At 46.3% G+C, this 27,748-nt stretch overlaps 1 protein-coding gene across 4 annotated transcripts in view; it reads right to left on the bottom strand.

The window, feature by feature from the left end:
- The window catches only part of LOC140196776 (uncharacterized), an 86,405-nt gene that overhangs the window by 30,613 nt on the left and 28,044 nt on the right, over positions 1-27,748 (bottom strand). For all 4 annotated transcript variants that reach the window (XM_072256546.1, XM_072256549.1, XM_072256547.1 and 1 more), the window contains exons 6-7: positions 25,911-26,037; positions 487-683 (exon numbers count right to left, since the gene is read on the bottom strand). In XM_072256546.1, the coding sequence (XP_072112647.1) occupies positions 487-683; positions 25,911-26,037 (324 nt within the window). The remainder of the gene's footprint in view (positions 1-486; positions 684-25,910; positions 26,038-27,748) is intronic.

Genomic DNA, 27,748 nt, shown 5'->3' with positions numbered 1-27,748 from the left:
CAAAGAGAATTGATATACCCCAGAATGTGGGGAGGTTCCCTGTCTGCACTTCAATCCTCATTCACCGCTCTCTAAAATATTAACTAAGATCATGTGTGGAGGAAAGTTGTCCTTGGTCACCAGGACTGACTCACATGTTGGAATCAGAACCAAGTGCACTGCCCTGACTGATTGACACCTGGATGAGGAGGGCACGCTTCTGGTGTGGAATCTCCCTGAGCGGCCAGGATGCTTCAGGCATCTGGAAGAATTCCTCAGCGTGATTGGTTGCTCAGTCAGTGTGGTGACATCATTGGCACTGGACCCCGGTGATGTCCCTGAACAGACCTGAGCACCCAGATTTGGGATAAAGGTGGTCTGAGGTCACTGGTCCATCAAACCTGTTGCTGCTGACCACAGAATTGGACCAGGACGTCTTTGTCCGACTGACCTCGCCTGGGAGTTCCCTCTGGTGTGAGAGGTGAAAGCAGCACAGAAGTAACTCACCATGAATCTATCCATCAGTTCGTGGACACGCTGGAAGCCGTACCTCTTGGCCACCTCCCCTGGCTTCTCTCCGTGGCTGTTGAGGAGGGCTGAGACTTGCTTTGCCCCAGGACAGTCGAGGAGCAGGGCGGTGAGGCGTTCCAATCCATTCTTGGCAGCGAAGTGAAGCAATGTTGGACACTCATAATCCTCCTCATCTGGAGAGACAGACGGCAGTGAGGATTAGTGATTCTGGGTTCACTTCCTGAGGTGCATTGTTCAGTGGTGTAGAAAGACCCTCACCAGCCCACAGCCTGGGGCAGACCGGGACTGGGCTACTCTCTGAAATTTGGAAGAGGGTTAATCAGTGGAGCTTGAAGAGGCCCAGACAGGGATTTGGGGGAGCCTGGGACGAAGTTGTCAACTGCTATAAGGGTGGGGGAAGTTGTGCTGGCTGCGGGGGTCTGTCAGTCAGTCAGGGACTGAGGCAGAAACACATCAGGTATTGTTTATTTATTTAATTAGCGATCCAGCAGAGTAACAGGCCTTCTGGCCCAACGAGCCCACACTGCCCCATTACACCCATGTGGCTACTAACCCATATGTCTTTGGAGTGCGAGAGGCAGCTGCAGACAACCCATCCGATCACAGGGAGGATGTGCAAAATCCTTACAGAGAGCGGTGGAATTGACCAGCTGATAACAGGCCTCGCATGCTCATCCCTCATCCCTTTAGAGCACGAACCCAGTCATTCCTGTTCTAAGGACGTGCATCTCCCCAGTGCATAAGTTCCCCAGAAAACCCGGGCATTCACCTTCCGAGTGCTGGCTCCCTGCCTCGCTGAGTAGGAGCCCTCTGTCACAGCACGAGCACAGGCAGAGAGGGTGGGCTCAGTCACCCCTACACGCCACTTAGCACCGTTAAGCTCCTGTCCTCCCCTCTCCCCACTGACCAATTAACTGTTTGCCTTTGGAATGTGGGGAGAAGCCGGAGTGTCCGGAGGAAATCATCACCCTTTCCCTGTGTGTTTATCCCATTCCTGCCGTCTCCCTTTCCCTGTGTGTTTATCCCATTCCTGCCGTCTCCCTTTCCCTGTGTGCTTATCCCATTCCTGCCGTCTCCCTTTCCGTGTGCTTATCCCATTCCTGCCGTCTCCCTTTCCCTGTGTGCTTATCCCATTCCTGCCGTCTCCCTTTCCCTGTGTGCTTATCCCATTCCTGCCGTCTCCCTTTCCCTGTGTGCTTATCCCATTCCTGCCGTCTCCCTTTCCCTGTGTGCTTATCCCATTCCTGCCGTCTCCCTTTCCCTGTGTGCTTATCCCATTCCTGCCGTCTCCCTTTCCCTGTGTGCTTATCCCATTCCTGCCGTCTCCCTTTCCCTGTGTGCTTATCCCATTCCTGCCGTCTCCCTTTCCCTGTGTGTTTATCCCATTCCTGCCGTCTCCCTTTCCCTGTGTGATTATCCCATTCCTGCTTGACCTCAAGAACATGGGGCCGCCATCACTAAGAACCCTCACCATGATCTCCTCTTGCTTCTACCAGCAGGGAGGAGGGACAGGAGGCTGAAAAGAGAATATCCAACTTCTTCCCCTCCACCATCAGATTTCTGAATGGCCCTTGAACACTGCCTTATTATTCCTATTTTTGCACTATTTATTTATTTTGTAATTTATAGTAATTGTATGCCTTTGCACTGTATTGTTGCCGAAAAGCAACAAAGTTCACATCATTCAAGACAATGATAATAGACCTAATTCTGATTGTGATTCTCATTATCAGCCAACTCCACACTCTCCTGTTCCCTGAGGTCCTATCAGCGCTCGCCTGCCTCTGCAGGAACAGTTCAGAGAGGATTTGCAGAGTGTGTTTATTGAATCATTTTAGAGTGTCATCAAGTCTCAGTCTAATGCTAAGTACCAGCTGTCACACTTTGTCCAGTGGTCGCTATATCTTGGAACTGTGATCACAAATATTATTCATCTCCTGAACCAAGTGAGAAGTCGCTTAGCTTGATTTAATGTGAGCCTTATGATCGAGGGAAGATACCCAAAGCTAAATGCACCAGTCTTTTGTTTCATGAACCAGTGATAAATAAAGTGATATCTGTCAAAGCCGATGTTGGTTATCAAAGGAAGATATCCCCTCATGTGTCAGTGTCAGTTCTGTGAAAGTGTGTCATGTTAGTTCCTGCTCTCTCCACACAGCCCCCGGCTCACTGCCAGAGCAAGTTCTTTTAAGGACTTGCTCTGGCAGTGAGCCAACATGGAGTCAACAGGCCAAGTGACCTCTGCTGTAACCATTTTGTGATCATCAATTTCCTGGTGTTGGTCCCTACTGATTCCGTTCCCATGGTGATAAACAGGAGCTCCCTGAAAAATGCAAAGGTCCTCACCAGAAGTGAACCGATGTTGCCTCTCTGAGGAGTGAAAATCAGTGACATTTGTCTTGGAGGCAGCAAGACCCAGGAAGAGGGGTAAACGGGCAGAGAAAGAACTATCTGCTGTGGTGTCAGGACATCCCAGGGATTATGGGGGAGAAGAACACTAGGACATCACAGGGAATGGTGCTCCTGACTGACCCTGGACACCGAGAGACAAGATGATTCAAACTAGCCATGAAGAGACCATGAGGGAGTTGTGGAGCTTAGGACCGGGCAGCTGAAAGGTCGATGACTGGTCCTGGAGGGTGGGTTTGAGAAGTAGATGGACACTGGACGTTACACTTCCAGATCACCATAGTGCCCTGTGTGTCCACCATTGGCAGCTGTCAGGCCTGTGGTATCGAGGTGTGAAGGGAAGTCTGGTGGCCTTTTGCACCTGACTCGACTCGGTACGGAGAACCTCAGCATGATCGACATTTCCGTCACAGTCATCACCAATGTTGGGCAACAGTGGACCAGATGGACAATGTTTTGGGTTAGTTTGTGTACCAGCCCTGGCATTATGCAATGAGGCTGGATCAATTAATGGCCTTAGAGTAAAGATCCTCCTGGGGAACAGTAATCATAATGAGATTGGATTTTACCCTCAGTTTGAGGAAAAGAAGAAGAGACTAGTCATTGGACCTTAAAGTGGGACAGCTATGGAGACATGAAGACAGAGCTGGTGGCATGTTGTTAGGGTATTGGTAGACCTAGATATAATGGAGACATTTGAGAAGATTTATTAGAATAACTACTCTTCAAGGAAGAAATGTTTTAAGGTTCAGTTCACCATCCGTAGTCATGGAGGCTACAGGCCTTTTGGCCCAACTTGTCTCTGCTGGCCAAGATGCCCATCTAAACTAGTCCCATTTATAAGACCATAAGATAAAGGAGCAGAAGTAGGCCATTCGGCCCATTGAGTCTGCTCCACCGTTCAATCATGTGCTGATCCAATTCTTCCAGTCATCCCCACTCCCCTGCCTTCTCCCTATACCCTTTGAATCCCTGCCTAATCAAGAACCTCTGCCTTAAATACACCCAATGACTTGGCCTCCACAGCAGCTCATGGCAATGAATTCCACAGATTTACCACCCTCTGACTAAAGTAATTTCTCGACATCTCTGTTCTAAATGGACATCCTTCAATTCTGAAATCTTGTCCTCTTGTCCTAGACTCCCCTACCATGGGAAATAACTTTGCCAAATCTAATCTGTTCAGGTCTTTTAACATTTGGAATGTTTCTATGAAATCCCCCCTCATTCTCCTGAACTCCAGGGAATACAGCCCAAGAGCTGCCAGATGTTCCTCATTGGTAACCCCTTCAGTCCTGGAAACATTCTCATGAATCTTCTCTGAACCCTTTCCAATGTCAATATATCCTTTCTAAAATAAGGAGCCCAAAGCTGCACACAATACTCTAAGTGTGGTCTCACAAGTGCCTTACAGAGCCTCAACATCACAACCCTGCTCTTATATTCTATACCTGTAGAAATGAATGCCAACATTGCATTCGCCTTCTTCACCACCGACTCAACCTGGAGGTTAACATTTAGGGTAGCCTGCACAAAGACTCGCAAGTCCCTTTGCATCTCTGCATTTTGAATTCTCATCTAAATAATAGTCTGCTCATTATTTCTTACACCTAAGTGCATGACCATACATTTTCCAACATTGTATTTCATTTGCCACTTCTTTGCCGATTCCCCCAAGTCTCTCTTCAAGTTCTCTGTTTCCTCCACACTACCCACTCCTCCACCTATCTTTGTATCATCAGCAAATTTAACCACAAATTCATTAATCCCACCGTCCAAATCATTAACAGACGTCATAAAAAGCAGCCATCCCAACACCGAACCCTGTGGAACTCCTCTGTTAACTAGCAACCAGCCAGAATAGGATCCCTTTATTCCCATTTTCTGTTTTCTGCCAATCAGCCAATGCTCCACCCCTGCTAGTAACTTCCTTGTAATTCCATGGGCTCTTATCTTGTTAAGCAGCCTCATGTGTGGCACCTTGTCAAAGGCCTTCTGAAATCCAAGTACACTACATCTACTTTGTAATTTCCTCAAAAAAATTGCAGTAGGTTAGTCAGGCAGGATTTTACTTTCAGGAAACTATGCTGGCTTTGGCCTGTCTTTTCATATGCCTCCAGGTATTCCATAATCTCATCTCTAACAATTGATTCCAACAACTTCCCAACCACTGATGTTAGGCTAACAGGTCTATAGTTTCCTCTCTGCTGCTTCCCTCCCTTCTTAAGTAGCAGAGTAACATTTGGGATTTTCCAGTCATCCGGTACAATGCCAGAATCTATTTATTCTTGAAAGATCATTGTTAGGACTTCTGCAATCTCTCCAGCTACTTCCTTCAGAACCCGAGGGTGCATTCCATCAGGTCCAGGGGATTTATCCACCCGCAGACCATTCAGCTTCCTGAGCACTTTCTCAGTCGTAATTTTCACTGCACATACTTCACTTCCCTAACACTCTTGAATGTCTGGTATACTACAGATGTCTTCCACTGTGAAGACTGATGCAAAATATGCATTCAGTTCCTCTGCCGTCTCTGTGTCTCTCATTACAATATCTCCAGCGCCATTTTCTATTGGTCCTTTATCTATCCTCAACTCTCTTTTACCCTTCATAGACTTAAAAAAGCTTTCTGTATCTTCTTTGATATTAGTTGCCAGCTTCCTTTCATAATTCATCTTTTCCTTCCTAATGACCTTCTGAGTTTCCTTCAGCAAGTTTCTAAAAGCTTCCTAAACCTCTATCTTCCCACTAGCTTTGGCTTCCTTGTATGCCCTCTCTTTTGCTTTTACTTTGGCTCTGACTTCACTTGACAGCCGTGGTAGTGTCCTTCTTCCATTCAAAAATTTCTTCTTATTTGGAATATATCTGTCTTGCATTTCCCTTATTTTTTGCAGAAACTCCAGCCATTGCTGCTCTGCTGTCCTTCCTGCTAGTGTCTCTTTCTAGTCAACCTTGGCCAGTTGCCCTCTCATGCCATTGTAATTTCCTTTATTCCACTGAAATACCGACACATTGGATTTTAGTTTCTCCTACTCAAATTTCAAAGTGAACTCGATCATATCATGATCCAAGGGTTCCTTAACCTTAAGCTCTCTTATCACCTCTGGATCATTACACAACACCCAATCCAGCACAGCCGATCCCCTAGTGGGCTCAACAAGAAGCTGTTCTGAAAAGCCATCCCTTAGACATTCTACAAATACTCTCTTGAGGTCCAGTACTGGCCTGGTTTTCCCAATCCACTTTCATGTTAAAATCCCTAACGATTATCATGGCATTGCCCTTCTGACATGCCTTTTCTATCTCCTGCTGTAATTTGTAATCCATATCCCGGCTGCTGTTTGGAGGCCTGTATACAACTGCCATTAGGGTCCTTTTACCCTTGCCATTTCTTAACTCAACCCATGGAGACTCTACACTTTCTGATCCAATGTCACCCCTTTCTAATGATTTAATATTGTTTCTTATACACAGGGCCACACCAACCCCTCTGCCTACTAACCTATCTTTCTGATACACCTTATATCCTTGGATGTTCAGCTTCCAATGGCAGCCATTCTTTAGCCAAGTTTCAGAGATGGCCACGACATCATACTTGCCAATCTGTAGCTGAATTTCAAGATCGTCCATTTTATTTCTTATACTGCGTGCATTCAAATATAACACTTTCAGTTCAGTATTTGTGGCTTTCTGTTTTAACTGCACCACGCCTCTATTGCCCTGTAACTCATCCCACTGGCTATGATTATGCCTCATCTCTTGCCTGTCCTTTCTATCATCGCTGTTGCACGCCATCTTTGATTTATTTCTGTTTTCCCCTTCCTTAGCTCTATCACTCCGATTCCCATCCCCCTGCCAAATTAGTTTAAACCCTCACTAACAGCTCTATTAAACCTGCCCACTAGGATATTGGACCCCTTTGGGTTCAGGTGTAACCCATCCTTTTTGTACGGGTTGTACCTCCCCCAGAAGATGCCCCAATGATCCAGGGACCTGAAGCTCTGTCCCCTACACCAGTCTCTCAGCCACACATTAACATGCCTGATCATGCTATTCTTGCACTCGTTAGCACGTGGCACAGGCAGCAATCCTGAGATTATTACCGTGGAGGTCCTGCTTTTTAGCTTCCTACCCAGCTCCCTGAATTCTCCCTTCAGGACCTCCTCCCTTTTTCTCCCCGATTTTCCCATGTGTGGCCAATATCTTTGCACACTTTCCATCTTAATGATGCCTTTCCTATAACAGGGTGGCCAAAGCTGTACACAGTACTCCAGGAATTGTCACATCAACATAACCTTCCAACTCTTGTACTCAGTGCCCTGACTGATGAAGGCCAGTGAGTCAGACTTTCTTCAACATCCTGCTTTCAGGGTGTATTTGGACTCCTAAGTCCCCCTGTTCTACAATGTTTCCCAGGACCCTACTATTCGTTAGGGTCTGACTTCCTAAAATGCAGCACCAATCCGCATTGAAAGCAATTTTCTGTTCCTCGGCTCACTTGCTTAGCTGATCAAGATCCCCCGGTAATTTTTGATAACTTTCTTTACTCTCTGCGACACCACCTATTTTAGTATCGTCCACAAACTTACTAAACACTCCTTGTATAATTCTCATCCAAATCGTTTATATGGATGACGTGCAACAATAGGCCCAGCTCGAATATAAAACTAGGGGAAAAGCAGAGAACTATATAAAAGCAGTTTGAGGATGTTGGACAGAGCAGAACAAACAGCAAAAGATGACTGACAGTCCAACAGGAAGGAAATATTAGTGTGAGATAAAATCAGCTAGAAATACAAACACAGCAAAAGCTTCTATTGACATTTATAAAATGGTTAACAAGTGCTGGTCCGGTGAACTAATAGAAAACCAGAAGATAGCAGATGAATTAAACGAGAATTTTGACTGAGTCTTCACTTAACAGGTTACAAGCAACATCCCAGAAGAAGCTAGTAATTAGGAACTCGAAAGAGGAGGGAGTTTAGGAGATTGGCAATCCCGAGGGCAGTGGCGCTGAGGGAATTGTTGGAGCCATGGCTGATAGGCCTTTGGCTTTTGTTGGACTTTATCCCAGGGTCTGAGAAGTGGTGAGTGAGGAAGTCGATGCACTGGTTTTGTTTTTTTACAATTCCTGAGATTTTGGGAAGGCTCCATTAGACTGAAAAATGTTAAATGTAATTCCATTGTTCAAAAGGGAGGGAGAAAAAAAGCAGGAAACTACAGGCCGGTGAGCTGAACATCTGGCTTTGGGAAACATGCAAAGGGATTATAAAATATGAAAAAAGGCTGCATTGACATGGTTTACAAAAGCAGATCATGTTAGAATCATGAAGTCCTTTGGTGTGTCAAAATTGGGAGGACAAAGGTTTAGAGTACAGGACAAAAAGTTTAGAGGAGATCTGAGGAATAAATTCTTCCCCCAGAAAGATCTTGGAATCTGGAATGTCTGCCTGAGGGAGTGGGGAGGAAGAGATACTCACGATATCTAAGAAGCACCTAGATGAGGGTTTGATATGCCATGGCAGGGAAGGCTACGGACCACATCCTGGTAATTGAGATGAATATAGATAGGTACTTGATGGTTGGCATGGACACAGCTCCACACTAATTCCAGATCACAGTACTTGGCCTGTAGCCTTCTGTGCCATGGCATTTCAAGAGCTTGACTAAATTATCCAACAAATCATCTCTGGCAAGTCTTCTCTGGATGATAAGAAACATGACACATTTTCGTTCTGGAAGAGAAGCAGGAGGAAGCCAAGTAATTATAGGCTGGTTAGTCTGGTGTCAGTGCTCAGAATTACCCTAGCCTAGGAGATGAAGGTATTGTCAGTGTGGCTTTGACAAGCAGAAAATCCTTCTGACTGATCTGAATGTTTCAAAGATATGACTAAATGTACCAGTGAGACAGCGCGTCTACACGGACCTCACTGAGGCTCTTGACAAGGTCCCACATGGCAGACGAGTGAGAGGTTACTAAGGGGTAGGGCTACAATCAGATCAGCCAAATTCACATCAAAAGCAAAGCAATCCATGCGCCTGTAATTCCCTAACTGTCTTTGGGAAAGGCTGAAATTTCCTCTTAGGGAGATAACTCAAAGATTAAATCTTGGTAGCAAGAGAAGGTGAACAAATGAACAAATCAAAATCATAAAATTCAATCTCCATGACGATTCTTCACATCAACAGCTGACTTCCGTTTTGTTTGCTATTACACTGAAACACATTTCAGGTAGACACTGCTATTTAAAGTATGCGATTGCTTAGCAACAATAATGAGCCGATCTGGCCATTAGGATGATTTAGTCCCTTATTTTGAATACAATGCACCTCGTGTTGCTGCGTACAGAACCAACAGTGGATAAACTTCGACATAGATCAAACGCCTTGACCACAGAGCCCAGACAATAGAGAGCAGAGGACAGTTGTGTGTCATGTCAGCCCCAGAGGAACAAACACCAAAAGCAGTGAAGTCTGTATCTTGTCTAGGTCTCTTCAACAGAGAGAAGATGGAATTAATCTTAAATTCAAAAGACAGAGCCAAGTGTATGTGTGTAAGGGGGGGGGGTCAGCTGATGGTTCGGGACAGGTTCAGTCTGCCTGGTGCTTGGTTACATGATCCTGAGGGATGGGAGGATGGTGAGGGGAGGTTTCGAGGTGGAGAGTGAGGGGAGTCAGGGACAGAGTTTGGGGGGGGGGGCGGTAAGAGGCTGAAGTGGGGTGGAGGAATGGGAGTAGGGGATGTAGGGGAGGGAGAGGGGAGTGGTACAGTATGGTGAATGAGTAGGAGTAAGCTGTCCAATCCAAAGGGCCTGGAACCTTTGGCTCTCCTGATCCCAGACAGACCGCAGGCTACCTTACATCTCCCCTCTCAGTCCCAACGCAAAGCTCCATCCCAAAATGTCGACAATTCCTTTCCCTCAATAGATGCTGCTCAACCTGCTGAGTTCACCCAGCAGACTGTGTTTCACTCCAGACTGAACATCGGCAGCCTCCCTGTCCCCACCCCTGGAACGGGTCCAGTGAACCTTCACTTCACTCCCTCTGTGGCATTTGGTTAAAGAGACTGAAAATCTTGGCAATCATCCAACTGGGGACTCATCAAGACCCTGTATTATTTCAGCAAGATGCCTTCATCCTTGTTCTCAAATGCTCTTGTAACAAAGAACGACGTGCTGAAGGCATCTCGGTGACATGAACTCAGGGACAGAGACATCTAAAAGACTGCTAATTCAGTCTTGTCCACCTGTATCGATCCGTGAAAGGGAGCAGGACAGTGTGATCAGTCTGGGTTGATACGGGGTTTTGGGGAGAGAGCGGTTCAGTAGAATTAGTCAGGAATTGATACAGAGCTGTAGGAATGATACAGGGATATGAGGAGAGAGCCGGGCACTGAAATTAGTGTGGGACTGATACAGACTGTGGGGAGAGAGTGGGCAGTGGGATTAGTCTGGGATTGTTACAGGGCTGAAAGGAGTTTGGGCTCACAGTCTTGCATGAATTGCAAACTAATTCCACTGCCCTGTTCTCAACTTGTCAAATGGTTTTTGGAAATCTCAATACACTATATCTACAGGTTCCTCTCTCCCTGTCGTATTCCCAAAGAATTTGAACAAGTTTGTCAGAAGTAATTCATCTTTCATAAAACCAGGTTGATTTGAGAATAGCCAGCTTTCCTAAATGATTAGTTATTTCCTCTTTGAGTATTGATTCTAGATCCTTGCCAATAATGAATGTCAAACTAACTGCCCTGAAGTTCCCCACCTCTGACTTCCTCCTTTTTAGAACAAAGAAGTCATGCTGGCTGTTTTTCGGTCTTTGCTACCCCCTCAGACCCTAGTGAGTTGTAAAAATTCCAACCACTGGGTCCTCTCGTCTCACTGTCCTCTGCAGGCACTTCTGTTAAAAGCTGAAAGTGCAAGTATTGGATCCCAATGGCTTGTCAGCCCTCAGCCTTGTTAGTTTCTCCAATATTGTTACATGAAACTTCACAATATTGTGTTGACACCTAATCTCTTCAGCCTGCAAGTGGTCCATCTCCCTCCTGTCTCTGCATGTTCACGTGCCTGTCTCAGAGCCTGTTAAACGCCTTTAATGTACCTGCCTCCACCATGACCTCAGCAGCACAAGTTCCTCCATGTTACCTGAAATTATTCCATCTGTTATCTGCGGGACATTTGCAGTGTCTTCAATACCGGCAGTTGTGAAAATTAAACTCAGTTATTAATCAGGAATCTGGTACAAAAAGTAGGTTGGGAATGTGCCCACAGAACCATTGGGTTGGTGTAGAATCCAGTCTGCTCACTGGAGACCTTCAGGGGAGGAATCTGCTCAGGCTCCCTTTAACTCCCGAGACTGTTCAACACTTCCTGAAATGTCTGGTGAGCCCTTCATGTCCAGGTGACATCGAACAGTACAGCACAGTACAGGCCCTTCAGCCCACAGTGTCGTTGCTATACTTTATCCTACTTCAAGATCAATCTAACCTTCCCTCCCACATAGCCCTCCATCTTTCTTTCATCCATGTGTCTACCTAAGAGTGTCTTAACTGTCCATGTATTTACCTCTACCAACACTCCCAGCAGTGCCGACCACGCACTTACCACTCTGTATTAAAAAAAACATTTTTGACATCTCCCTTGTACTTTCCTCCAATCACCTTAAAAATGTCTTCCCATATCAGCCATTGCCACCCTGGGGAAAAGGGTGCTGGCTATCCACTCTATTCATGCATCTTACTCCTCTATCAAGTCTCGTCTCACCCTCCTTCGCTCCAAAGAGCGAAAGCCCTAGCTTGGGCAGTTTGGGACAGATTCCATTCGGGATCTGGAGGGGAAGGTTCAGTGTGAGCGATTATCATATCACCCCAGATCCCACCCCTCATCTAAAAGGGGCAAATTATCCATCGATCCACACACCTTCAAGACAGACTCTCCATCTCTCATTTTACCTTGTCATGATCCTAGCACCTCATTGTCGACCTGCAAAGCACCTTCTCTGTAACTGGAACACTATATTCTGCACTCTGTTTCCTTTAACAATCTCGTCTATGTTAGAGCCGTTGGGGAGGCTTCAAAGTAACTGGGTAAGGTGGTGGGAACGAGAGTGAAGGGACGCAGGATAGGATGGATGGTAAAAAAGTAAAGATAGCGTGCAGTCAGACTGTCAGGAAGGGCAGGCAGGTGATGGGACTCAGTTGCAGCCAACGGACTGAGTACCAAATCATTAGGGATGCAGAATCAGAAAGGATAGCAAATACGGTACTCAAAGTGTTGTATTTAAATGCGCGTAGTATAAGGTGGATGATCTTGTTGCATTATTACAGATTGCCAGGTATGATGTTGTGGCCATCACTGAATCGTGGCTGAAGGATTGAATGCCCAAGGTTACAAGTTATATCAGAGGGATAGGAAGGTAGGCAGAGGGGGTGGTGTGGCTCTACTGGTAAAGAATGGAATCAAATCAGTAGAAAGATGTGACACAGGATTGGAAGATGTTGATTCCTTGTAGGATGGGTTAAGAAACTGCAAGGGTAAAAGGACCCTGATGGCAGTTATATACAGAGCTCCCAACAGTGGCCGGGAGGTGGACTACAAATTACAACAGGAAATAGAAAAGGGGAGTCAAAAGGGCAATGTTATGGCAGTCATGGGAGATTTTAACATGCAGGTCGATTGGACAAATCAGGTTGGTAATGGATCTCAAGAAAGTGAGTTTGTTGAATGCCTAAGAGATAGTTTTTTAGAGCAGTTTGTTGTTGAGCCTACTAGGGGATCAGCAATACTGGATTGGGTGTTATGTAATGAACCGGAGGGATTGGGGAGCTTAAGGTAAAAGAACCCTTAGGAACCAGTGATCACAATATGATTGTGTTCAACTTGAAATTTGATAGGGAGAAAGTAAAGTCTGATGTAGCAGTATTTCAGTGGAGTAAGGAAAAAGGAAAATTACAGTGGTATTAGAGAGGAATTGGTCAAAGTAAATTGGAAGGAGGTGCTGGCAGGGATGTCAGCAGAGCAGCAATGGTGTGAGTTTCTGGGAAAAATGAGGAAGGTGCAAGACATGTGTATTCCAAAAATGAAGAAATACTCAAATGGTAAAATAGTACAACCATGGCTGACAAGGGAAGTCAAAGCTATTGTAAAAGCAAAAGAAAGGGCATAAAACAAAGCAAAAATTAGTGGGAAGACAGAGGATTGGGAAGTTTTTAAAAACCTACAGAGAACAACTAAAAAATCATTAGAAGGGATAAGATGAAATATGAAAGCAAGCTAGCAATAATATCAAAGTTTTTTTCCAAGCATGTTAAAAATAAAGGAGAAATTAGAGTGGATATAGAACCATTAGAAAATGAGGCAGGAGAAATAATAACAGGGGAGAAGGAGATGCTGATGAACTAAATGAGTATTTTGTGTCAGTCTTCACTGTGGAAGACACTAACAGTATGCCTGATGTTGTAGTGTGTGAAGGACGGGAAGTGAGTGCAGCTACTGTTACAAGAGAGAAGGTGCTCAAAAAGCTGAAAGACCGAAAGGTACATAACTCACCCGAACCAGAGGAACTGCACCCTAGGGTTCTGAAGAAGCAGCGTTAGAGATTGTGGTGGCATTCGAAATGATCTTTCACAAATCATTGGACTCCGGCATGGTGCCAGAGGACTGCAAAATTGCAGATGTCACTCCACTCTTTAAGAAAGGAGGAAGGCAGCAGAAAGGAAATTATAGACCAATTAGCCTGACCTCAGTGGTTGGGAAGGTGTTAGAGTCAATTGTTAAGGATGAGGTGATGAAGTAGTTGGTGACACAAGAGAAGATAGTACAAAGTCAGCATAGCTTCCTTCAGGGAAAATCCTGCCTGACAAACCTGTTGGAATTCTTTGAGGAGATTACAAGTAGGACAGATAAAGTGGATGCAGTGGACGTTGTATATTTTGACTTTCAGAAGACCTTTGACAAGGTGCCACACATGAGGCAGCTAACCAAGTTAAGAGCCATGGTATTACAGAAAAGTTACTAAGATGGTTAGAGCATTGGCTGATTGGTAGGAGGCAGCGAATGGGAATAAAACGATCCTTTTCTGTTTGGCTGCCAGTGACTAGTGGTTGACTGCTTCTTTTTCTGCTGTATATCAATGATTTAGATGATGGAATAAATGGATTTGTTGCCAAGTTTGCAGATGATACGAAGATTGGTGGAGGGGCAAGTAGTGTTGAGAAAACAGGAAGGCTGCAGAAGGACTTGGACAGATTAGGAGATTGGGCAAGAAAGTGGCAAATGAAATACAATGTTGAAAAATACATTGTCATGCACTTTGGTAGAAGAAATAAATCTGCAGACTATTTTCTAAACGGGGAGAAACTCCAGGAGTCTGAGATGCAGAGGGACTTGGGAGTCCTTGTGCAGAACACCCTAAAGGTTAACTTGCAGGTTGAGTCGGTGGTGAGGAAGGCAAATGCCATGTTAGCATTCATTTCAAGAGGTCTAGAATACAAGATCAGGGATGTGATGCTGAGGATTTATAAGGCACTGGTGAGGCCTCAGCTTGAGTATTGTGAACAGTTTTAGGCCCATCATCTTAGAAAGGATGTGCTGGCATTTGACAAGGTTCAGAGCAGGTTCACAAGGATGATTCCAGGAATGAAAGGGTTATCATACAAGGAACATTTGATGGCTCTGGGTCTGTACTCGCTGGAATTCAGAAGGATGAGGGAGCATCTCATTGAAACCTTTCAAATGTAGAAAGGCCTAGACAGAGTAGATGTGGAAAGGATGTTTCCATGGTGGGAGAGTCTAGGACAAGAGGGCACAGCCTCAGGATAAAGGGGCACCCTTTCAAAACAGAGATGTGGAGAAATTTCTTCAGCCAAAGGGTGGTGAATTTGTGGAATTTGTTGTCACATGCAGCTGTGGAGGCCAGGTCGTTGGGTGTATTTGAGGCAGAGATTGATAGGTTCTTGATAGAACATGGCATCAAAGGTTACGGAGAGAAGGCCAGGAACTGGAGTTGAGGAGGAGGTTAAAAAAAAAAAGGATCAGCCATGATTGAATGGCGGAGCAGACTCGATGGGCCAGATAGCCTAATTCTACTCCTATACGTTATGGTCTAAGACTTCCTCTATGTATTTATACACATATAAAATTATCTGCCCAGATAACACAGAAACAAAAGCCTTTCGCTGAATCTCAGTACATGCAACAATAAATAAACCAATATCAATACTAAGGCAACACATAAAATGCTGATGTAACTCAGCAGGTCAGGCAGCATCTATGGAGAGAAATAGACAATCAATGTTTTGAGTCAAGATCCTTAATCTACAAACATCAACTGTTCAATTCCACCATAAATGCTGCCTGACCCAATGGGTTCCTTCAGCTTTTTGTGTATTACTCCAGGTTTCCAGCATCTACTGCCTCATGTGTCGCCATCACTAAGGGTTTGGATTACTAGTCTGGGTAATTAACTCCTGTAAGGACAGGAATCCATCAGGAAAGCAACGGGCCTGGACGGTGCCCCAGCCAAGTCCTTGGATCCTGTGCAGTTCAGCAGACAGGAGTACCTGCAGACATCTTTAACCTCTCATTACTTGGATCTGAGGTTCTCACCTGCTTTAAGAAGACCACTATCATCTCAGTGCCTAATGAAAACGAGGTCAAGTGCTTTAATGACTACCACCCAGTGGCTCTGAGAGACACCAACATGAAATGCTTTTGAGAGGCTCAGCATGGCATGCATTCACTTCAGCTTTCCAGACAACTTCGACCCACTGCAATTTCCCTATTGCCAAAACAGGTCTATGGCACCTCTGGCCCTACACACATCTCTAGAACATCCTGACAATAGACTCTTATGTGATACCATTGTTTGTTGACTACAGCCCTGCCATTAATATTATGATTCCAAACAAATTCAACACCAAACTTCTAGATCTGAGACTCAACGCCTCCTTTTCCAACTGAATCCTTGACCACAAGCAGAAACACCTCAACCACAACTATCCCCAACTGTGATGCCCCCACAAGGCTGCAGCCTTAGCCCCTACTCTACTCCTTATATATTCACAATTTTGCTCTGACTCTACCTACAAGTTTGCAGATAACGCCACTGTCATGGGCCTCTTCTCAAATAACAATGAGTTGGAATACAGGAAGGAGATAGAGAGTTTAGTAACATATTTTCATGACAATCACCTTTCCGTCAATGTCATCAGAGCAGAAGTTTGGCCTCAGGAAGGGGGAGGGTGGTGCATGTGCTTCTGTGCTGCCGTCAAGAGGGTTGAAAGCTTCCAAGTTCCTAGGTATCAACATCATCAATAGCCTGTCCTGTTCCAACATGTTGATGCCACAGCCAAGAAAACTCACCAGCACCTCTACTTCCTCAAGAGAATAAAGAAATTTGGCATGTCCCCTTTGACCCTCACCAATTTTTATCACTGCGCCATGGGAAGCATCCATCCAGGTAATCAAGGCTTGGTATGGCAACCAGTCTACCAGAGACCACAAGAAACTACCAAGAATTGAGGACAGAGCTCAGCACATTACAGAAAGCAGCCTCCCTTCCATGGACTCTATCCGTACTTCTCACTGCTTCAGTAAAGCAGCCAGCATACTCAAATATCCCAACCACCCCAAGTATGTTCTCCTCACCCCTCACCAAACAGACAGAAGATACAACAGCCTGAATTGTGTACTACCCTGCTCAATGACAGCTTCAACACTGAAGACAGAGTTGAAGACTCTGTTATCAGACTATTGAAAGGTTCCTGTATGACAAGATGGACATTTGACCTCACAATCTACCTTGTTGGGGCCTTGCACCTGATCTTCTACCAGCTCTATACTTTCTCTGTAACTATAGCCCTTTATTCTGTATTTTGTCTGACCTTGGACCACCTCAATACACTGTTGTAATGAATTGATCTGTATGGCCGGTATGCAAGACAAATTTTCCACTGCACCTCGGGACATGTAATAATAATAAATGTATTTACCAATTTACTAATCTGACAGGAATCTATACAAAGTGATCTTCAATTCCTGGCATTTGTATGCATGACCTCAATTCACAAATCGGGAAGCCAGCGCCTGGACAAGTTCAAATCCACAGGCGGCTGTGGAATTTAAATTCAGTAGATAATCTGGAATCTAGGGCATCAGCATCGGGACCTCTGGTGCCTCACACCTTCAGATACGTGCACAGCCTGCCCCTCGTTGTCTGTCCTACAAACCCTCCACATGCAAAATTTGAATGACGGCCTCACATCTTCTTCCTCCCAGATGGTTTCACTTCTCACTTATCTTTGCTAAATTTAAATTGTGATGCATCAGGCCAGTTCATCAAATGCGTTTATGTCTGTTACTTCTGGGCTCACTGCTGATAACAAGCCCAGCCACTGCATTGGACTTATAGTGATGTGTGGGGCCTGGAAGAATGATATGGTTCTAACACAGTCTTTATTCTTTCAGAGCACCAGGGCTTTGGATTTTAAATGTTTTCAATTTTAGTGATTTAAATAATCTTATAAATGTCAGTGACAATCTGAGAGATTGGTGTCCTGGACATGCAGTTCAGCAAGTGAGGCCACAGCTGATATTGTGGGCAAGATTAGGCCCATTGATAATCTTACTGAAAGTTTCCCCAACCTGGCCCTGGACTCGTGGCTAATTATTTCTCATGGTTTCTTGGTGCAGGGTCAGATGGAGCACATGGAAAGCCCTTTGGCCACCATAATTGAAACATTTCAATTGAGGCAATGTTACTGGTATATCTCCTCTACACCCTCTCCTGTACACTATGCTCTGTCTTTGTGCTGTGACAGCCAAAACTGTATGGTACTCTACCTACAGCCTAATCAATGTTTTATGAAGACGTAAAAGATTCTGCAGGTGCTGGAAATCTTGATCAACACACACAAAATGTTCATTTCTTCAGGTCAGGAAATGAACAGGCGGTATTTCAGGCTGAAACCAAAACTGTACCCCTTGCTCTTATGCTTAATATCCCAGTTAATGAAGACAGGTATTTGTAGTCCTGATAAAGAGTTTCCAACCTGAAACATTGATAACACCTTTCCCTCCACAGACAGTGCTTGACTCACTAAGCACCTTCAGCATGGTGTGTATGCATGTGCATATATGCAGTGTCTTGTGTCTCCTGGTTTTCGAAAGCCTTCTTCACCAGCCTACCTAACTATGCTGCCACCTTCAGGGATCTTTAGATGTGTGTACTAGGGTCCTTTAGCTCCTCAATACTCTTCCCTCAGAGTGTGGTGAATCTCTGGAACTCTCTGCCCTGGCAGCTACAAAAAGCCAGATCTTAAAGATAACTATGGAGGTAGAATCAAAGGTGTGGAGAAAAGGCACAGATGAGGAGTTGAGGCCAGTATAGATCAGCCATGATCACACAAAATGGTGTGGTAGGTATGAGGGACTAAGTGACTCCTCTTTCCTGTGTACGGAGGTCGCTCTGTTCCTCAATACTCCACAGCTCCAAGGTTAGCCTCCACTTACCATTTCCCTACCCACCTTGGACACTGTACATCACTCCAACCCTTCTCAGGCCTGCAGTCTCCCCCCAGTGGGCCGTGGCTCTGGGCCCTTGCAGCCCACTTCATGTCGGCCAGCATCACCACAGAACAGAACAGGAGCAGGGTATTCAGCACACGATATCTGTGTCAATCACAATTTAAACTAAATCCCTTCCACATGCACATAATACATATCCTTCTGTATTCATAAGACTATAAGATATAGGAGCAGAATTAGCCATTCAGCCCATCAAATCTGTTCTACCATTTCATCACAGCTAGTCCATTCCTTTACCTCGATGGGACCATCTTGTTGCAGGGAAACAAGCCCAGGGCTCCCACTGATTCACCGATATTGGTGTGTTGCAATGATTTTATATGTTCATACGAGGAAAATATGCACTATTTAATATCCAAACGTTACTTAAAATGTTATGATGCTATTGAATTATAAGTGACTTATAATTGAATTAAGGGTTCTTTTACCTTAAGCTCTCTTAGCAATTCTGGTTCATTGCACAACACCCAGTCTAGAACAACCGATTCCCTGGTGGGTTCAACCACTAGCTGCTCTAAAAACCCATCCTGTAGGTATTCTAGAAAGTTCCCCTCTTGGTGTACCCCTTTTGGCATGCATTTTCTATCCCCTGTTGTAACTTGTAGACCACATCCTTAGTACTATTTAGGGTCTGTATATAGCTCCCATCAGGGTCTTTTTACCCTTGCAGTTACTTAGCTCTATCCACAATGATTTAACACCTTCCAACCCTATGTCACCTCTTTCTAATGATTTAATTTCATTTTTTACTACAAAGCCATGCCACTCCCTCTGCCTTCCTGCCTATGCTTTTGATACAATGTGTATCCTTGGACATTAAGCTCCCAGCTATAATCTTTCTTTCAGCTATGATTCAGTGATGCCTGCAACACCATGCATGCCAATCTGTAACTGTGCTACAACTTTATCGACTTTATTCTGTATACTGGGCGCATTCAAATAAAAATATAACACCTTTAGTCCTGTATTCACCTTCTTTGATTTTGTCCGCCCTTTACATTGCCACTCATCCTGTTGACTGCGATTTTTCCCTACCATCAGCCTCTCCTTGCTAGGAGTCTCACTACACATTGCCTCTGTTTGAAAACCAACTACCTCACCTTCAGCACTATCACTCTGGTTTCTCTCCCCCTGCCAAATTAGTTTAAACCCACCCAAACAACCCTAGCCAACCTGCCAGCAAGGATATTGGACCTCTTCGGGTTCAGGTGTAACCCGTCCCTTCTCTACAGGTCACAGCTTCCCCAGAAGAGATCCCAATGATCCATAAATCTGCACCCCTGCCCCATGCACCAGTTCCTCAGCTATACATTCACCTGCCAAACCAATCTATTCTTACCCTCATTGGCACGTGGAACAGGCAGCAATACAGAGATTATTACCCTGGAGGTCTTGTTTCTCAGCTTTCTACCTAGCTCCCTAAAATCTCTCTTCAGGACCTCCTCAGCTTGCCTACCTATATCACTGGTGCTAATATGCACTAGGACTGCTGGCTGCTGACCCTCATCCTGCCATGGACCCAATCCAAGACATCCCTGATCCTGACACCAGGGAGACAACATACCATGCAGAGCCTCTATCACACCCACAGAACCTCATCTCTGTTCCTCTGACTATGGAATCTCCTCTCAACACTGCAGTCCTCTTCACCTCTCTGCTCTTCTGAGCCACAGCACCAGACTCAGTGCCAGAGACACAATCACTGTGGCTCTCCCCTCACCCCACCTCCGGCACGTCATCCCCCTCAATAGTATACTTATTATTGAGGAGAATGGCCACAGGTGTGCATTCCCCCTCCTTCCCCTGACAGTCACCCAATGACCTGTCTCCTGAAAACTAGGGGTAACTACCTCTCTGTAGCTCCTGTCTATCGCCTCCCTTATGAGCTGAAGGTCATCGAGCTGCAGCTCCAGTTCCTCAATACATTCTCTCAGGAGCTGCAGCTCGTGCACCTGACACAGAGGCATTTATCTGGAAGACTGGAGGTCTCCCACACTTCCCACATACAGTACAAAACACTGCTTCTGGAGCCATTATCACTGTACTGTGCACTCCATGAGCAAATAAGGGGAGGGAGAGAGAGGGGGAGAGAGGGGGGGGAGAGAGGGGGGGGAGAGAGGGGGGGGGAGAGAGGGGGGGGAGAGAGGGGGGGGGAGAGAGGGGGGGGGAGAGAGGGGGGGGGAGAGAGGGGGGGGGAGAGAGGGGGGGGAGAGAGGGGGGGGAGAGAGGGGGGGGAGAGAGGGGGGGGAGAGAGGGGGGGGAGAGAGGGGGGGAGAGAGGGGGGGGAGAGAGGGGGGGAGAGAGGGGGGGAGAGAGGGGGGGAGAGAGGGGGGGGAGAGAGGGGGGGAGAGAGGGGGGGGAGAGAGGGGGGGGAGAGAGGGGGGGGAGAGAGGGGGGGAGAGAGGGGGGGGGAGAGGGGGGGGGAGAGGGGGGGGAGAGGGGGGGGGAGAGGGGGGGGGGAGAGGGGGGGGAGAGGGGGGGGGAGAGGGGGGGGGAGAGGGGGGGGGAGAGGGGGGGGGGAGAGGGGGGGGGAGAGGGGGGGGGGAGAGGGGGGGGGGAGAGGGGGGGGGAGAGGGGGGGGGAGAGGGGGGGGAGAGGGGGGGGAGAGGGGGGGGAGAGGGGGGGAGAGGGGGGGAGAGGGGGGGAGAGGGGGGGGAGAGGGGGGGAGAGGGGGGGAGAGGGGGGAGAGAGGGGAGAGAGGGGAGAGAGGGGGGGAGAGAGGGGGGAGAGAGGGGGGGGGAGGGGGGGAGAGGGGGGGAGAGGGGGGAGAGGGGGAGAGGGGGAGAGGGGGGGAGAGGGGGGGAGAGGGGGGGAGAGGGGGGGAGAGGGGGGAGGGAGGGGGAGGGAGGGGGAGGGAGGGGGAGGGAGGGGGAGGGAGGGGGAGGGAGGGGGAGGGAGAGAGGGAGGGAGAGAGGGAGGGAGAGAGGGAGGGAGAGAGGGAGGGAGAGAGGGAGGGAGAGAGGGAGGGAGAGAGGGAGGGAGAGAGGGAGGGAGAGAGGGAGGGAGAGAGGGAGGGAGAGAGGGAGGGAGAGAGGGAGGGAGAGACATTTACAAGACAATGTACCTCACACAAACCTGATCTTGCCTAAGCTTGATGAGCCAAAGCCATTTCAAAGACTGGCATCCTCAATAGAATGGCCACTCAAAGAATGGCTGCTCTACTTGCACTTGGATTATTTTTATTGGTCCTTTCTTATAAATCCCTCTTGCTGATTGGTCGCTCCTCAACTCAGAGAAGCTGCCACAAAACTCTGCCTTCAAAATCTCCATCACCGCCTTGATTAAAAAGTAGCTCTTTTTATGTACCCCTGATGTGAATTGTCCAACTCAGAGAAAACTGGCTCAAAGATTGACTTAATGTGGACCTGACTGAAAGGGAACTCTTTTTATGCATCCCTGGTGTGGATTGCCCATAGTCATGTGTCATGTGTCTATCTAACAGGCTATTAAACACTTCTATCATTATCTGCCTCCACCACTACCTCTGATAGCCCATTCCAGGCACCCACTTCTCTCTGGGTAAAAAAAACTTGCCCCCTACATCAGAAAATCTGCAGATGCTGGAAATCCAAAGCAACACACACAAAATGCTGGAGAAACTCAGCATCTATGGAGAAGTGTAAACAGTTGGTGTTTCAGGCTGAGACCCTTCATCAGGACTGAGAGGTGCAAGGTGATAGGTGTTCCAATGTGAGAGGGATGCCCCCTACTTCTCCTTTGAATTTAACCTACTCACCTTAACTTCATGTCCTCTAGTATTAGACATTCCAACCCTGGGTAAAAGATGCCAGCTGGTAACTATATCTATCCCTCTCTTGATATTATAAACTCCTATCAGCTCTGTCCCTCAGCCTCCAACGCTCCAGAGAAAATAATGCAAGTTTTTTTGAACCTTGCCTTCTAATCCAAGTGGTATCCTCTTCTGCATCCTCTCTAAATCCTCCACATCCTTCCTGTAATGGGGTGACCAGAACTGCACACAATGCTCTATTTGCAACCTAACCAAGGTTTTATATCAGGGGTCCCCAACCTTTTTTGCACTGCGGACCGGCCGACGGGTGGGGGGGGGGGGGTGTTAATCACGACCGGAATATAGGTGATGTCAACTATAAGTCACTTATAAGTGGCTAATAAACTCAATTTCGTTTCTAAAAGGGTTTATCTAACGATTTAATATTAAACACACAGCACATATTTTCCTCGCATGAATATAGTGATAAGTCAATAGCATCATAACATTTTAAGTAACGTTTGGATATTGAAAACACAGCGCATATTTTCCTCGTATGAACATATAAAATAATTGCAACACACCAATATTGGTGAATCAGTGGGAGCCCTGGGCTTGTTTCCCTGCAACAAGACGGTGCCATCGAGGGGTGATGGGAGACAGCCATAATCGAAGGGGGGTTCCTTATGTCCAGTCTATTCCGCTTCGCAGAGATATGATGTTGGAAATGGAAGCGTTTTCAGTTATGATGCATAGAGGGATCTTGGGGTCCAGGTCCATAGCTCCTTGAGAGTGGCCACACAAGTTGATAGGGTGGTAGAGAAGGCATAAAGCATACTTGCCTTCATTGGTTGGAGCTTTCAGTGCTTTTGTGGCTATCTCAGGATATTCGGCCTTGACTTTGATCCAGAATGCTGGCAGAGATGTTATGTCAAACATACTTTTCAGCCCGCCATCATTTGCAAGCTTGAGGAGTTGATCTTCTTCCCGTGCTGACATGGATGATGCGTGCGTAATGACCTCACGTGCGTTCAAGTTCAACAGTGGGCGTGACAGGGAATGAGGAAAGGTGCGGCTGACTCATACAGGGTTACCAGATTGACTTTCCAATCCCAGAAATTGGGCTTTTTTCCAATGCGGCTGGCGTCAGAAAATTCATTTGGCCTTTTGGTTTTTTCCTGGCTTTTTTACATGTTAAAATTATCTACACGAAAATTACATACCATCCTTTTTCTAAAACATTTTCCTTTAAGAAAAATGTTTTTTGGTCAGTTACATTTGGCAATGTTTCTGCCGCCAAGATTCTGGGCAAGAAGGCGCCAGCCGGCGAGACGGCAACACGGTCACATCGCCAAATCATATCGTTTCCTCGCGGCCCAGTAGCGCATGCTTTGCAGCCTGGTGGTTGGAGACCACTGTTTCATATAGCTGCGGTATGATTTCCTTACTCTAAAACTGCTCCAAACAATGAAGGCAAGTATGCTTTATGCCTTCTCTACCACCCTATCAACTTGTGTGGCCACTCTTAAGGAGCTATGGACCTGGACCCCAAGATCCCTCTATGCATCAATGCTGTTGAGGGCCTCGTCATTAACTGTGCACTTTCCCCTTATATTTAAACTTCCAAAGTGAACCACCTCACACTTGCTCAGTTCAACTCCATCTGTCGTTTCTCCACCTATACTGTACTGTATATTCTGCTGAACTCTTTGACAACCTTCTTCACTGTCTGCAACTCCATCAATCTTTCTGTCATTCTCAAAACTTATTAATGCAGCTATCTACATTTTCATCCAAGTCTTTGATATACATCACCAACAACAGTTCCTGGGGAACTCAGCATGCAAGTGCAATTGCAAAGAGAGAGCACGGCAGCACCACTACTTCCTTTGGAGTCTGCAAACTTCTATAGATGTGTGGTGGGGTATGTATTGACTGGCTGCATCACGGCCTGGTACGGGAACACCAATGACCAATGAACAAAACGTTCTACAAAAGGCAGTGGATCAGCCCAGTACATCACAGGCAAGGCCCTCCCCACCACTGAGCACATCTACATGACACGCTGTTGGGGAAAAGCAGCATCCATCATCAGAGACCCCTACCACCCAGGTCACACTTTCTCACCGCTGCCATCAGGTAGAAGGTACAAGAGCCTCAGGACTCGCACCACCAGGTTCAAGAGCAGTTACTGCCCCTCAACCATCAGGCTGTTGAATAAAAGGGGTTAACTACAATCACTTGCCCCATCATTGAGATGTTCCCACAACCAACAATTGCATTTTAAGGACTCACTATATTATATTTTTGTTATTTATTGGTATTTATTTATATTTGCATTTGCACAGTTTGTCATTTTCTGCTCTCTGGTTGATCTTTCACTGATCCTGTTATAGTTACTATTCAAAAGATTTGCTGAGTATGCCCACAGGAAAGTGAATCTTAGGGTTGTACATGGTGACACACTTTGATAATAACATTTACTTTGAATTTTAACTCCCTCGTCATGGCGCTCCAGTTAGAATAATACCCTGCTACCACTACCTCTGGCTTCTACAGGCAAGCCAAATCTGAAATGCAAACTGCAAAGTCACAACAGATTCCATGCATCTTCATCTTCTGGATCAGCCCATCATGAAGTCCAAGTTGACAATACCCACTGCTCGACCCTCTCTGATCACTTTCATCAGTTCCTCAAAAAACTTAGTCAAGTCAACAAGACTTGACCCACTCCGCACAAAGCCATGCTGGTCGCCCCTCATCAGGCCATGTTTTTTCAAATGTGCATAAATCAAATCACTATGAATCCTCTCCAATAGCTTCCCTGCCACTGACGTGAGTCATAATTTCAAGGAATATCCCCTTTTGAGCAACAGAGGAAAATTGACTATTTTCCATTACTCCAGGACCTCATCTGTTATTAGTAAGGATTCAACAATATTTGGCAAGGCCCCAGCAATATTGCCTCTTGCCTCTTTTAACAACCTGAGATATCTGCCATCTGTCTGTGAGGACTTCCACCTTGATGCTCTGCAAAGACCCACCTTGATCTCAAAATGCCTTCATGCATTATCACTGTTCTCACTACCTCCATGTTCTTGGTGAATACAGATGCAAACTATCACACATCATATGACTCTAAGCATAAATCTCTCCCTTTATCCCTGAGTGATTCTACCCTTTCGTTTTTAAATGCGGGTATAAAGTGCTTTGGGGTTCTCCTTAACCTGACTTGCCCAGGACATTTCATGGGCCCTTTTTTGCCCTCCTTAGCCCCTCATGAGCTCATTTCTGCTATATTTATCTTCCTCAAGAGAAGGTTCCCTTCCGTTGTCATCCTCATCATCATCCTTACTGAAACATGGTGGTCCTGTGCTCTGATCAGCTGGTCATTAAACAACTCCACATCAGGTGCGGATTTACCCACTGAAAGATACTCCCAATTAACTCATGGCCAATAATGTTGTAATTTGCTCTCTCCCAACTTCGTACTTACATGCCTATCCTTATTCATAATTCCCTTAAGGATTTAGGACTTGTGATCACTGTTCACAAACCATTCTCCCACCTAACCAGGCTCATTTCCCAACATCAGGTCCAGTAAGGTCCTTGCTCTAGTTGGCATGCAGTCTAATGGGAGCCATGTTACTTCCCTGCATTGCGAGTCGTATACTTACTGTGTTGAGGAGAGTGGCTATCGGTTCCGATGCTCTGAAATGCTCCGATCCTACTGGAAGGCAGGGAATTCTGGAGTGACTTGGTGAGTAGATCATCCAGTTGGGTCTGGGTGGAAATCTGGAATGCCTGGAAGGAAAGCAACACATGGCAACAGGGGCTTCTCATTGCTGTAGACCCCCACCAGGTGGAAGTAACAGAACACCGCAGCACCAGCAGGCTATTCCTATAGCCGATCCTCGTGTGCACTCTATCCAAACCATGACCCCAATGATCAGCATTGCTAACTAATCCCAGAAGAGGACACAGCTTCCAGACATACACTGCCTACTATGTGAGAAGAAGAACTTCCTCATGTTGCCCTGCCCCCTCTATATGTCCTCCCCACAAGTTCCATGACCCTCACCTGAGGAATCAGTCCAGTCCATGGATCCCAACTTCCAGGTTTGTTGGAAACTCTGACCTTCCCATCCTTCCTTCCTTAGTCCTGCTTTTCCATCCAGCCAAACAGGTGAAGGTGAGCACGGAGGCTCCTTCTCCGACAGGACGGTACCTCCCCCAATGCTGACTGACGACTGGGAGCAGAGGCAACCCGGGGGACTAGAGGGGCAACTATTCCACCCGTAGGGAGTGAGCTGGCCGAGGAAGTGGTTGAGGCAGGTCCAGTATTATCATCTAAGAAGCACTTGGACAGGAACATGGAGGGGCAGGGCTCAGAGGGAGATGGGCCAAATTTAGAAAATCAGGACTAGCTGGGTGGGCATCCAGTCACCAGGGATCAATTGGGCTGAAGGGCCGAGTATCTGTGTTGTATTGCTCTGTAACTCACCTACACACCAGGCCATGCACTTCAATAGGAGGAACCCAAAGGCAGACGACCATGTAAAGAGAGGTACCCAAGCCTCACACACACCCTGGACATTTACAATACCACCCCAGTTCAAGTTCGAGTTTAATTTTCATTCAACCATACATGAATACCCATAATGAATACAGCCATTACTGCACAATGTCTATATTCCAACCCACTTTGCAATAAGCATGCTATTTGCCTTCCCAACTACCTGTTGGACTGATTAACTCTTTGTGAATCATACAAAGAACACCTGCTTTCCCCTGAATTTTACTAATCTGAAATCTTTCTCCATTCAGATAATAATCACCCACTTGGTTCCCCTGAGTAAACTGCATGCCCTCACACTTCCCCACATCAAGCTCTATATACCAGGTTTTCACCAGTCTATCTCTATTCACTGGCACAATCCAGATATCCTCACCACACCTTCTCCTACCTGACGGGTCACTGTCAGACTTTGTCACCTCATACTCTGGCCTCCTCCACGCCATTAATATTGGCAGTAAATAACTGAGGACCCAGGACCAATCCTTGGGTCTCTCCAGCAGTTACACCTCTGCAGCCTAAGGTCCCAATAAATGAGATCTGCATCAGGAGGGAGGAGTTGAGAAGAGCTGGATATGCAAGTCTTACAGGAGACAGCTCCGAAGGTTCTTGGGGGTGGGATCCTGCAGCATAAAGACAATGAGGTACAGACCAGAGATACTAACCTCATATAGAAGTACACATATGCAGACTCACACTCGTGCACAACAAACACACACATTCATACACAAACAGAGACACATATGGGACAATTACACATTGTGCTTACATAGCTATACCCAACATTTTAGTATCCAATCTGTTGGTATGTGTTGGGCTTGGATTGGATTAGATGTTTCCACCAGAAGTAATAACAGCTTAGTCACTTAAAATAGATGCACTTCTGTGTGTGTGTGTGCGTGCGCATGTTTGTGCGTGTATCTATGTGTGTGCGTGCAT

Source organism: Mobula birostris, chromosome 4 (genome assembly GCF_030028105.1).
Source record: "Mobula birostris isolate sMobBir1 chromosome 4, sMobBir1.hap1, whole genome shotgun sequence".
Lineage (NCBI taxonomy): Eukaryota > Metazoa > Chordata > Chondrichthyes > Myliobatiformes > Myliobatidae > Mobula > Mobula birostris.
The sequence above is the reverse complement of the archived record's forward strand: the minus strand, read 5'-3'. Positions and strand labels throughout refer to the sequence as shown.